Source organism: Rhyacophila brunnea, unplaced genomic scaffold, assembly GCF_057557595.1.
Source record: "Rhyacophila brunnea isolate RB1 unplaced genomic scaffold, BYU_Rbru_1.0 scaffold_17, whole genome shotgun sequence".
Classification (NCBI taxonomy): domain Eukaryota; kingdom Metazoa; phylum Arthropoda; class Insecta; order Trichoptera; family Rhyacophilidae; genus Rhyacophila; species Rhyacophila brunnea.
This window is the reverse complement of record NW_028232827.1, coordinates 14,498,194-14,512,167: the sequence shown is the minus strand read 5'-3', so window position 1 is coordinate 14,512,167 and position 13,974 is coordinate 14,498,194. Positions and strand designations below refer to the sequence as shown.

The 13,974-nt window shown below is 31.1% G+C and overlaps 1 protein-coding gene across 6 annotated transcripts in view; it reads left to right on the top strand.

Moving 5' to 3' along the window:
- Positions 1-13,974, top strand: part of Eip63F-1 (Ecdysone-induced protein 63F 1) — a 187,170-nt gene that overhangs the window by 93,058 nt on the left and 80,138 nt on the right. For all 6 annotated transcript variants that reach the window (XM_085944754.1, XM_085944752.1, XM_085944751.1 and 3 more), the window contains one exon: positions 12,198-12,300. In XM_085944754.1, coding sequence (XP_085800880.1) covers positions 12,198-12,300 — 103 coding nt within the window. The remainder of the gene's footprint in view (positions 1-12,197; positions 12,301-13,974) is intronic.

Genomic DNA, 13,974 nt, shown 5'->3' with positions numbered 1-13,974 from the left:
CAACTCTTTTACATCTTAGTCCAGATTTTCTTATTCTTCTAAATAGCCTTTTCTTCGAGTTATATTTACATGTCATAATTTCCACTCAAGTTCAGCTGGTTGACAGATAACGCCGATAAATTTTAAAGAAGCTCGATGTTTTTTTTGAGCTGACACATATTTGCTAAAATATTTATTTAACGATACTACAGCAATAAACACGTGTTGCAAGTCTAAAATAAAACTTCCCACCTACCTAAAACAATTATTTATCTTCTACTACTATTAACACTGAAAGAAATATTTCAATTTGGTTATATTATTACTAATAAATGTAAACATAATATTTAAATTCATAAAATAAAACAATGTTTCACGGATAATAGTTTATATGTATTAACACACCCTCAATAGCACGACACAAATCTGGCTAGCTCACTTGTTAGTGCACGTACCATAGGGTGGTTATTAAATGTTTATAGTTTTTTTTGGAAATGTATACAATGTGAATTAAAGTCTTAAAGAAAGTATTAAAATCTGTTTATTTATTTGTTTTGTGATAACACGGTTTTTATCATTTAAAACATTTCAGGGTTTATACATCTAATTTTTAACTTTATATAAAAAGGATTATTTATTTAGGAACTTATTTTTTAATATTCAATTGATAATTTTTACTTATTTAGTTATTAACTGGCACGCCATAAAGGAGCGTGGGTTTTATACTATATTCCTAGAGGAGCCGAATCGAACTCAACTATCCTATCAGAAGAGCGAAATCGAACTGATCTTAGACTAATATACTTTTGAATTGACGCACTCGATCTCGGGAGAGGCCTTATTTTTTTAAAGCCTGTCCCCCTTCAGAGGCACCACCTAATTAGCAGTGCGATCGCGCGTATTATTCCTTAACATTTAATTTGTTATAAACTCTTATTCTAATCTATAAACAATTAGGTAAAATTATTTAAAGCATAATTACGGAAGAAAGCTATGTAGAAAGTTAAGTATTTAAGAAGTTATTTCAATTTCCAAATTATAAAAACATATCTCCCGCCGAAAATTGTCTCTTTGTTTAGAATCGGTGTGAGCGGTGCACACACACTATCAAAATAGTCCCGATTCACGCATATCGAGTGATTGACAGAATACGCAGTGCAGTGCGTGTATTATTTTAAATTATACAGATTTTATTTAAACACGTTATTTATTTTAAATTATAAAATGCAGCTACTGAATTTAATTATACAAAACAAAACTACTGAGTTTAATAGTAACCCTCTTCGGTAATTTTGCTATACATATTATTATATTTTAATCCTCGCTTACATTTATTTATCTCAATTCTCATTTACTCCGGCATTCATCTCCTTTATAGTATAACAATTTTACATCTTCCTCACATACCAGTATACATATTTATTATTAAGATATTTCTTTATTTAAAACTTACGTGCTAGGTACATACCATATTATTGGAAAACATAATTAAACAATTTAAATATTTACTTAATCTATTGACTCCATTCGTCACCTCGCATACTTGTTTCAATTTCTTCCCGCCTAGTGTACACCAGTGCATACACAGAGCGAAGACTTAAACTGAAATAGAAAGATAGTTTGACGATTTTCCAAGGGATTTTAGTTACGTGTTTTATAAAGCCGCCGGGGTAAAGATTAGGTGACAATGTTTGGGCCATCAAATATATATTATATTATCATAGATATTTAAACGGTATTTTATGTTGGTGTTAGTATATGTACCTTATTCTTTCCAGCGATATAATATAAGATTTCTTCATAATTCTTCTACGTCAACTCTTAGTTTTGTTATTATCATCTGGCTTCCACATACCTAATGATGCTCCAATCTTATAGGTATTTGGCTGATTGTAGCATCCCATCTTATTTTCTATCTATCATAAGTATAGTCACACAACAATTTATGGCACTGTACGATGAACAGCTGAAAACCAGTAATAATTTTGTTTCGAGGAGGTGGAGTGGTATGGACTTGATAATAGGTATGTACTTCATTTACGGTCTTATCCGACACAAACATACATTATTTTTATACTAATTATTTACACAGTGCTCAGCCTACGTATCTAATAGTTATTATGGAATTAATTTTAACGTATTGAAAGGGGCCCGAAATTACAACACGCTCCCTTGCCAGATAAGCAATTTTGAAAAAGTTGTATTTTGAATCGGATGTTTATTAAAATGGTATAATGACTGCTGGTCCTCTAAAAATGCTGACAGCCGGGGCACGGGGTGCAATTTTCAAACAAAAATCAAACGGGCTCTGCTTTGGTTATTTAATTATTACAGTTACAATAATATTATATTGGTTCACACGTCTTTTCGGTGTATTATTATGATAACACAGTACTAACTAGTATGAGTAGGAATATGTGGACCATTATGCAAATTTTAATGAAAGTAATAATGTATAAAATGTAACCAATAAATAAAAGAATATAAATAATATCATAATCGTCATCACCCTGGACTCCACTGCTGGATACAGACCTCTCCATGCCGATTCCATGTGTCTTGCTCTTTTGAATTATAACCACTTACTTACGTAGAACTTAAATATTTCTTCAAGCTAGCAACCTTAAGTTATACCGTTCGGACGTAATATACCTTTTTAGTATCACTGGATTATTAGATTAATAACGCCTGTACACGTGCATGGATTTACTTGCAGCAATAGTGTGTATTTTAAACGATCACAATAATAACTGTTTACACCTAAAAGTGCTGACTGTTTCGCCAATCTCATTCTTCAAGAGTAAGCGAGATGCGATATTGTTATTTTATAGTACTATTTGACAGGTCGTCAAAATCGGTTAATCTCAAAACGAGTCTCTGAGCGATGTAGCTCATTTTTTTACCACCAGGTTCGACACTATCGTTTTACTGCGCAGGCAGATATCGAACAAATCCAACTGTCGCGTGAAAATTCAGAACATTCAAACTTTTTTGAATCATGCATGCAATCTTGCAACTCGGATGATACCTAATACTTTTTTCTTATGATCGCGATAATACGTACTGTCAGCAGTTAATCCATGTACATGTGAACGGGGTATTATCCAGAGTTTATCTTTTATTTAAGCTACTGTTACGTTTAATATGATTATTAGTTTGATTACAATGCGATGAAAAAAATAATAACTATAAATGTATATAAAAAAAAGAGAATTAATCGACAACGAAGAACCAACGAAATAATCCGTAGTACTCGTATGTTGGTCAGACTATAATATAAATATGATTATTACATCTTTAGGCTGGGTTTATATACTGAAACATTTGTTTACAAACATTTTGGTGTCACTCGCTTAGGCGTGGCACATTTTATAAGGATTCGCGAGATAGGTACTAAGAGTTTCAAAGATTTGTTGTGATTATCACACAGAAGATGTTTACCTTCAAAAATAATATTCTGAATGGTTTCTCACAGCAAAGTTATGATAAATAAATTTGTTTGTGATTAAAAATTACTTACTTTAAATGCTATTATAAATAGTTTAAGTATGATCTCGTCGTGAGAGTATTATTTTTAGTGGATTGTAACACCATTTTCAATATTTATATATTCTTGTTTATTTCAATATCAAATTATTTAGTTGTTTGTCTTCTGCCTTCCAGCTTCTGTAACCACGTTGTGTTACATTGAGTTTCTGGACCCTTTTTTCACGTGTTGTGTTCATTAGCAAGCCAATGGTAATGTGGCATCACAATAGCACTGATTCGACAGTCCGACATACGCGATAAGAATCCTTTCTTCACGGCGCCAACAAAGTAAATTTAAAAATAATCCGAATAACTCGTGCCGAGTCGGAAATAGCCCCTGACCAAGTCGTTTCGGCGGTTTCGCGTTATTTATTTTCGAAAAATAATGCGAAATAGCCGCGAATCGGCCCAGAATAACGCTTGTCTCGTAAATACTCCAATAGAAGAGCAATGGACGGCTTGTGATATTATGTTTTATTTATAATATATTTCGTCTAAAATATTGTTGGCAACCAACTACGAATATCAACGGTAGACTTTGTCAAAAACTTGGTTTACAATTTTTTTATTGTTTATATTCAGGCCGTGTAACTAAATTGCGATTTATGATGGTAGTACTAGTAAATTGTTTTCGATTCTCTTCGAATGCAATGTAGTAACCTGTTCACACTAAATGAATTAAAAAAAGATACAATTTTTGCCAGGCATTTATTTCAATATCTATACATCAATAGTTATTTTCTGCCTACAGTTTACTGTATTGCATTCGAAGTATGAAAGATAACTAGCATTAGCATCGAAGATTACAGTAACGTGCCACGGTCTATCTATAATGGATACACGGAAGTGGCAAAGACAATTTTTTACCTGTTGCACAGCGGTAACGGCTATGACGTCCCGTAAAAGAAGAATTAATAATAATACTCATAATCCTCATATTATAGATAGATAGATTTATCCCACTGATAATATTATCCTAATTTTAACGTCAAAATAGCAGAAATATAATGGTTTTTATTGAAAGATAGCAATACGTTCTTAATGTTATTCTACAAACTATTCAGGTGCATGGCCGATTGTATAACCGTCTTCCAGGAATTTCTATCCCAACATCTTTCCAATTGGTCACCTGGTCATTGGTTGTCTATCCGTCTTCTATGGATATAGCCCAGGGGTCGAATACCCACTGAAGTTCCTTCATAAATCTCATGGAGAGCTCTAGATCCATTGCATCTAACAACGTGTTGACCCATATGAGTCTATACGCTCTTTGACAGGTTTATTTTCCTCCAAAAACTAATGGTGTTCAAGTTTAATTTAGAGATTTTGTAGTGTCGAAAATTCTGAATCTTCCTTATTAACCACACCTCCAGTGTTTGTCATTCATAACTTTTTAGGAGTTTATAAATGTTTATTGTTGGTTAATTAATTTTTCATGAATAAAAGAATTTACAAAGACCTAAAGCATCCAATATTTTTGAAATATAAAATGAATATATTGCGGAAAATTAATCCGGAATACTATTCAGATTTATAGATGGATTTAGTTTACCTCAATTCAACCAACCAGCATTGATGAGAATTGTTTATTTTAATTAATCTAAATTGTTGGCCTACATACCAATCAGTTGTATTTTTTTTTTCTTTTTAAAATATCCAGAGAAATTAAACAGCTGAACATTATTCCTGTCAAGGTAAGATTTAAAAAAAAAAAAGAGAATTATTGTATATGTAACCGATTGTCATTATTATTATTATACTCAACAAGAATATATAATGACAATGACAATCAAAGGTATTTTCTCTGTGTATGCTATCAATGCAATCCTTTTCCACCACAAAGAGTGACTGCTTTTTTATTCATTCGTGGGTTGATTTACGATTCGTCTATACTATTAATTTTCATGTTCCGCCAATATCATTCTGTAATTCTGCGGTCTTCTTGATACCCCGTTGCAGGACGGATATGATGTTTCATGACGCAGTGTATCGTGAGATTAACCTAATTGATATCAGCATTAATTGTGATAAAAATATGATGGCTGGACATATCGCTCGGCGAGTGAACAACCGCTGGATAAATGTAGTCACACAGTGATACCCAAGGGTCACTAAAAGACCACAAGAATGATGCCCTAAAACTCACTGGATAGATGAACCTATAATGGTTGGTAAATGTACGTCGCAGTAAAGAATTAGGGACCGATAAGAGTAGAATACGGTAGGGGATGCCTTCACTCAGCAATGAATTGACGCCGCTTGATAAAATATAATATGGTATCTGAATTAAAAGTTTGGTTTGAGTTTAAAATTCGCCGTCTAGGCATCGAATGTCAATTCGGGCGGGAAACGAATTTCAACACAACCGGATCTTTCGTTGTTTAGCAAGTAAAACAAAGCACGATTCAATTACTGATACGAGAAAATAATTTCCTAATTTCGGCGCTTCGTGGCGCTCCGAGTTGTTTCCTGTTTTTGAATAAATACTTAATGCCTATCGCCATTTTGTCTTTTGAAATTTCTGCCAGCTTATCATACGTAATAGGTACATTAGGAAATTGCGCGTTAGGTTTACACATGTTATGGAACTGTCATAAAACGCTCCAGATGTGGTATAATATATAAATACATACATTTGAATTCACGGAACCGTGAATGCAAAGTAGAGCTACTTAATATTATAATAGCTTGAATGACAAACTCGTAGTATCCTTAAATTATAGTAGTATCCTAATATTGATTATTTAAAATACCATTACCTTACTATTCATTATCACTGGATCATGGGTGCTTCAGGAAAACGGTATTATTATTTAACAATGTCAGAGGCTGCGAATCTTTTAATTATTAGGTTGAAATTATTTAAGATTTTTTTAAATTTTCCTTCAGAATGAAAGTCAGCTTTTACAGTTTTTCTCAGATATTCTGGGATGATTTTCATTCAGCCGCTCCATCTAAACGGTGCCAACATAATCTCCATACTTCGACACCACCAGGAATGCTGATTTGTGATTCGTTACACATTAAAACGATATTATAAGTATGGCTTTTTCTTTAGTAGAAATATTCGAAAATCCGTTTTAAATATTGATTATAAAATTTTCATATTTCATATACCTATAGACTCAAACTGAATACGGCACCAGCAGTACTGCTTTGCTAAGTAAAATACAGTGTTTTTGGTTTTAGTGAAATGAGAACTCAAGTTTTAAACTACCCACATTTTCTCTTATATTATGAAAAATTGTTGGATTGTTTTGACATAATCTATAAATAGACATTGTCTAGTTTATCTATTAGTTAATAATAGCCAAAGTCTACTTATAGATTATGTCGAAAAAATCCAACAATTGTACATAATATAAAAGAAAAGGTAGTTTAAAACTTGGGATCTCATATCACTAAAATAAAAATACTGTGTTTTTACTTAGCTGGGCAGAGTAATAGTAATGCGATTCATATTATTGATATTACTATAAACTATCCTAAGATTGACTGATTTTCACATTATTTAACCCAATATATTGTTGTTATTATGAAACTATTAAAAGAATTATAAATGCAAAATGAGACGCATTGTAATTTTTTTCTGGTATATATTATATAAGACAGTGTATTTACATTGGCGTGTTAAAATATCTACATTAATAATTTTCCTCAATGAATTTAATGTTTTTATATCCAGATTTTAAAAATAATATCAATAAAAGCATACCGGAACGCGAAAGCTTTCAATATTTGGCAAAAGATGACACAATGATTTAGAGATCTCTTCTGTGAGGCACATAAATTATAAATTAAATTTTAGGAACGCGTTTGAAAGATAAAAAAGTTGTTTACTTGTCTTTTCTTATGTTTTTATGGTTTCTTTTGGAGGCCAGACATTTTGACAAATGTATAATGTTTCGGCTTGCTTAAAAATCACATTTTCAGAGAGTGAGGATGCTCTTGACGAACTTCCCTTCGTCTCAAAGAATATTATACGCCAATTCTCGAGATAAGATTGACGAATTCTTCTTATTTATCATACCTACTTATTTATATCAGTGGCGTGCGGTGACTTTTGAAACAATGTATCCTGTAAAAGGGGAAACACAAACAACATTTTCGAATATGACTGGTGAATCTGGAGCTTAAAGGTTGCATAAATTCGAACTTTAATAACGATACACATGAGAAAAAGCCTTTTATTATAAAATTATAAGGAATGCGCTGCATATATCGCATCTGTCGACCGCCCCTGGATATAATATATACAAATTATATATTTATATTGTACATGATTTTCAATTCAATTTTATAGCAAACCAATATATATTTTGGACTGTCCAATGTCCCGCTACGCCAAATCCTTCCAGCTGAAAATTTACAATTTCACCACTAAGTATTATTGTAAATATATTTAATACTTTATTTAATATAATTTAACGCTACTGTCAATTTTATTTTATTGTTACTTCCAAAACGTAAGATTTATATAGAGCTGAGAATTGATAAAGAATATAGCGCCAATGAGTCTCTGCGCGGTGTAGTTCGTTTTTTTACCGACAGGATCGCCAATATCGTTCTACTGCGCAGGCGAAGATATTGCACGGTGCAATTGTCGCGTGAAAGTTCAGAAATCTTTCGAACTTTTTTGATCATCACATGCAATCTTCCAAACGCTTTCAACGTGCTTTTTTTTGTTATGGCCGCGATAAAACGTTCTGTCAGCAGTAAATCCATGTACGTGTAAACGGGGTATTATAAAACTAGATTTAGTTAGTTGATAGTGGCGTGGCACAAAGAAAAGTCCTCAGTTTATGATGCATATTTTATCAATGAATTACATTTAATTTTTTCAAATACATACATGAATTATTATTTTTTAACTTGACACAAAAATACTCAAATTAACTTTTGAAACCGTAAGCCTATCGATACATCGAGAAAAGATTTCGTTTAGACAAGATTTTGTGCTTTCTCATTTGATTTTCAAGTCTTTCATTTTGCTCCACTTGGTAATTAATTCGTATTCATTTATATGTTTTTATTTGTATTTTTACTCACAGTCATTATAATGAGACCAAATTTATAGATCTAGTCTATTTGCGGATTTCATTTCTTAAAAAAATATTTTAATATCTATTTTATCACATATATTAGATAACTGTAGAATGATAAGTTAACTTTTGTGACTAGTTCTGTACGCTGTCTTATCGCAAATAAAAAATAGCAAAAAAATCGTGATTCACAAAGTATTTTTACGCCTACGTTATTTGTGGATTTTTAAAAATCTTGTCGCCTACTCCCTATTACGATTTTAGAGTATTTATTTATTAGCTTAAAAACAAAAATCACATATTTTAATCCGAGATACACATTATTAACCTGTTGACAATATTTCGAATTGAAGATGTAATGAAGCTTTCGATTTACGCTTTAAAGTTTTAACGGGGCAATATTACGATATTTACTCGTTTCAATAATAATTGGTGCAAGACTTTGCCAAATGTTGTAAGTTAGTACTTATAATATATTATGTTGCGTACTGTATCAATGTTCATGTCAAATACATAGTCGTTGTGAAAGTCAATAACACATTGGAGCAAATATTTTCAACCTGTCAACGACCAATATTTCATAAAGTGGTTGAATCGTCATAAATAATTATGAATTTATTTTAGTACACTTTGCCGGATTTGATGTGTTACTTGCCAGCCGCTTGTCAAATATTTGAAAGATTTTGATATCTGTCGAAATTCTTCGCTGTTATGCAAGCTCATTTTCTGATCGCTGGCCAAACAGACATCGGTGCATATTATTAATTATTATTTGGTATGACAAGTTGTCGAGTAGAAGTATTTGTAATAAATAACACCTGTGCTCGCTTCGTAGTCATGGTGGTTGACAGGATCGAATCTCACGAATGGGTTAAATTTAAATGTCGTTTGTTAACCTTTATTTTACTGTGATATTACTTTCTTATGCCATCACATCGCGTTACCGTTCGCAAAATAAGACAGTATTTTAAAATGAAAATGACTGCTTCATCAACATATTGTATTAGGTAAATATGAATTGACAATATTATAGTGTTTGTTTTGTTCATAATTCATAACAGCTAAAATATAGAGTGGAAAGAGTGCATATTATTAATATTAAAACATAATATTAATGAATCAGGGGCAGAATATATTTATTTATTTAAAAAAAGTCACGTTGAGCACATAACAAATTATTAATTAAAGACGTTCACAACATGACATTTAGAATAATAAGTAAGAGTAAATCAACTAGAGAAAAAACAAGGTAGAGAAAAAAAACAAAGTAAAAAATATTTTTATAGAAAAGAAACAAATAAACCACAATAATTAAAAAAAAATACAAATTAAACAATAAAATAGAATTTTAGAACACATAATGCATCGCTAAAAATGTCTATAATATGTCTAGGGAGTGCATTGACCAGCTGTACAGCCCTCGCTATTGGTGCCTGGTGAGCCTGACATTAGGAAACAGCTTTCGCCCAAAATATTTATATGTACTTAGATATACGTAATGAACATATAGATAGTTAGAGCAAATGATTTATGATCAATAGGTATGTTGGGTGTTTATGACGCTAAATTTCCTCATTTTTATTGAAATTATAAATACTAGATTTATGAGCTTAAAACGCACGCAATGCTCAGTTCCATTTTTGAATTATAAATGCTATATCTTGAAGTCAATACCAAAAAAAAATATCAGAGATTGGCTTATGTTTGACCTGAACTGCGTTTTGTATTAATGTTGCCATCCGATAGTACAGTAGATGCTAAAATTTTAAGCGCTGTCTTTAATGAACGCTTTTTTATTTTTTAAGGTAAAATACTAATCTATAAATTACATACTTCAGATGGTATATAATAAACTGGTTTGAATTTGGGCATGCATTCTAAGAAATAGCAAACTGGCTAGGACTAGTTTAAGATTTTCATACTTGAATATACCTCTTATTATCAGCTGTTATCACGTATCTATGCGTATTAGGAAATACATACTACTGTACATAACAAGTAATCTTTATTTACTTATTACGAACAAAAACATGTCTGCCTGCATGAACTATTAAACTAGTTCTAAAAGAACGTTATGTAAAAAAATTGACATAAGAATTATTTTCACATATTACAAGTCTACTCAAATACATACTTACTACATTTACTTATCTGAAATCCATCATAACAATAATATCATGTAGTACAAAAGTTATATGTAATAAATAATATGTTAGTTAAAATGCTGGATAATCATAAACAATCATAAACAACGATCATCACCATAACTGTATCAGAGAGCCAATGTCCAAAAAGAACACGTTCGATTACGGTCTATGGGGTTTCGGATTTTTGGTTTCATTAATAATTTTAGGTTTCTGTTATGAGTATGACTATACGTAAAAGTGAATCGGTTCTGAAATATAAAATGAAACCTACTTTAAGTACAAAACTTTTACTTCATCATTTATCTATAAAATGTTATATAAAACATACTGGTAGCTAGGTACAGATATTGTATCTCAAATGATACCATTTTCAAAAATATGTCACCGAAATTATCTCATATAATTCGGTATTATTTTAAATGTAAATTATCTATAGTGTATATTTTACCTTTGAATTATGAAATAAAAACTTCCATAATTAAAAAATTACAAAAAAAACAATAATTCCAAGTTTGTAAATATGCATAAGATAAACTTATTCAAACGATTGAAAATTTACATAATAAAAGAAGCGTCTACAGAAATTATGACAATTTGCATATCATTTGAAATGTAAAGTGTGAATAAAAGCCTTCTGAAGTATCTAACAGTTGCTTGTTATCATCAAAAATTGTTATTATTGTAACTTTCGTCTGGAATGGATACTTCTCACGTGTAATGGGATTTTTTATTATCCATGTTATATACGTGTAATTTGTACGCTACTGTTGGTTACATTGCATATTATAATACGATGTGTATGCTGAATGGTTATATATTGTAAATTGTACGTATAAAATTTCGCCGCGGAAGAGTTGACCGTACAGAATTGAGATAAAAAAAATGACGCCGTGTTTGTGAAGCTGCAGACAGTCGTGTTCCAACATTATTGGATTCAACAAGAACATGAATTTGATTTTTTTATCAAATATATGATAGTAACTTTGTCATTATTATCAAATATATGATAGGCATGACTTGAAACTTACGAGCACCTACCAGAATTTTATATAAATTATACGAAATTATTGTATTTATAATTTACTTACCTACATATTTTCTTCTCTCTTTCCTTTGTATTCGGGTAATTTTATTAAGTTAAAAAAAATATTTAGACATTAATTATTGATTTCGATACTATTCGGCTATCTATTATCGATCTCACATCTCACGGTGAACTATGATACGACTAACTGCATATGTAAAATTTTTGGATACGGTGCTGGAGATGAGAATAAAATACCGAAATATTTTTTCATTCGAATTCTTCACAAAATTTAAAGAAGATATACATTTAGATATCAATTAACTGCACGTGAAATTCAACCCTTTGGAGTTAGTACAATGTGATTTTTGTTATGTAATCAAGTTCGAAACGGACTTGAGACACAATGTCAGTTGTCACTAAGATAAAACAATATATTCTGAATAAACTTAACAATGGTATTTTTCTTCTTTTCAGGAAGATGACAAGAAAACAAAAAGAAAAACATCTAGCAGTACATCACAGCCCGAACCAGAAGAGCTAATTCGGGTGCCAGATCCCTCCGATGCCAGTTTAAATGGTAAGTTATACAATGTAGATTTCACATGTATTTAAAGTGAAGTCATAATATGTAGTGATACCTCTCAGCCCCGACACTCCTAAAGAAGAAGGAGTAATGGTACCTAATTGTCAAGCCGGTTAGCAAAAATTTAGAGAACACAATATAATGAAAACACTATATTTGGCGGCAGGTAAACAGATTATGACAAATTATTATCCTCGCTGGCGGATGTATATGTCCAATCCAAACCGCGTAGTAAGGGATACTCGACCGAATACCGTAGGTCTCCTGGGGGGTGAAAGCGTGTCACCAGATATCCCTTTGAAGAAGATACGCCACTGTCGGCACTCTGATGTCTTCATTTGGAGATAGTAGGTACTTACAAACATTTTGATTGAAGTAATTCTTGAGAGTCTGGAATCAAATTAAACGATTATGATTTTTTTAAAGCTGCATTTTCTTGGTGAACTAAACAATAAAATTACTGCCTGAAATGGAATACGACAAGATTCTGTAAAATGCACTTAAAATAATTACAAGATAAAAATAACTTCATATATACAACGTTTTTAAATTTTCTGTTGAATTATTATGCTCAATATTCTCAAACTTGTACTTGATATGAAGTAAATAAAAAACAAACAAATATAGAATACTGAAATGTCATTTTGACATTTCATTTTGATTTCCATAGTAACGCACGTATATATTAATAATTTAGTTGCTAGGACTACCCCCTTAGCAACCAATAATACTCTTTTGCTTTTTACGGATTTTTCTGAAATAACTTTCCATACAAAACAGAATTAACTGAAAATGAATTCAATTCTGCTTAAATATGGCCAAAAGTATTAAAAGAATGCATTGGCATCGTGTTCTGATATATTCTAAAAGTTTCAAATGTCTAGCTAGTCGGGAAGATTTGTACTGCACAAACAACCACCGGACAAACAACAATACGACCTAATAAAAACGTTGTAATAAAAATACAAACATACCAAAATCAAATATATTGATGATGAAAAATTCAAACACACCATGACTAACCATATTTGATAACGTTTTATTAAAAAAAAAATGGTAGCTATTGGTTTTGCAGTTTAAAAAGAGGTGAGAAATTTCTAACCGATGGAATTGATTTATTTAATGTTTTATTCGTGGACGAAAAAGACACCAAAACAAAAATTGCATTTGTATTTTTTTATTATTATTATAACTTATTAAAAAGTATATCATGATCACTAGCCCAGGCCGATTCACTGCTGGACGAAGGTCTCATTATAGGTCCTTCATTTCTTTTTGATTGAGGGAGAAAGTATAATATAATATTTATATAATGTTTCTACTTGACATAAAGGCTTCAAGTACCTATTACAAATTATTTTATACAGAAAAAAACCAACGCCACCAGTATACGTAAAGTCTTTGTAATATTATTATTATAATTAATATAGAAAATTGGGACAAACTTGACGGCGTAATTTTAAACAAAATATACCTACATTTAAAAAAATTCGCGGTAAAGAGGATCATTTAATAATTAATCTTGAAGTGAAACATAATACCAAGTCATAAAAATATAATCCAAATAAACGAGTTTTATAAAGTTTCAGATTTTTTCCTGTATTACAGAAACAAGACCCTCATACTCTTTCTTCCAGTGATGTCGAATGTATGGCACATTTCGTATCT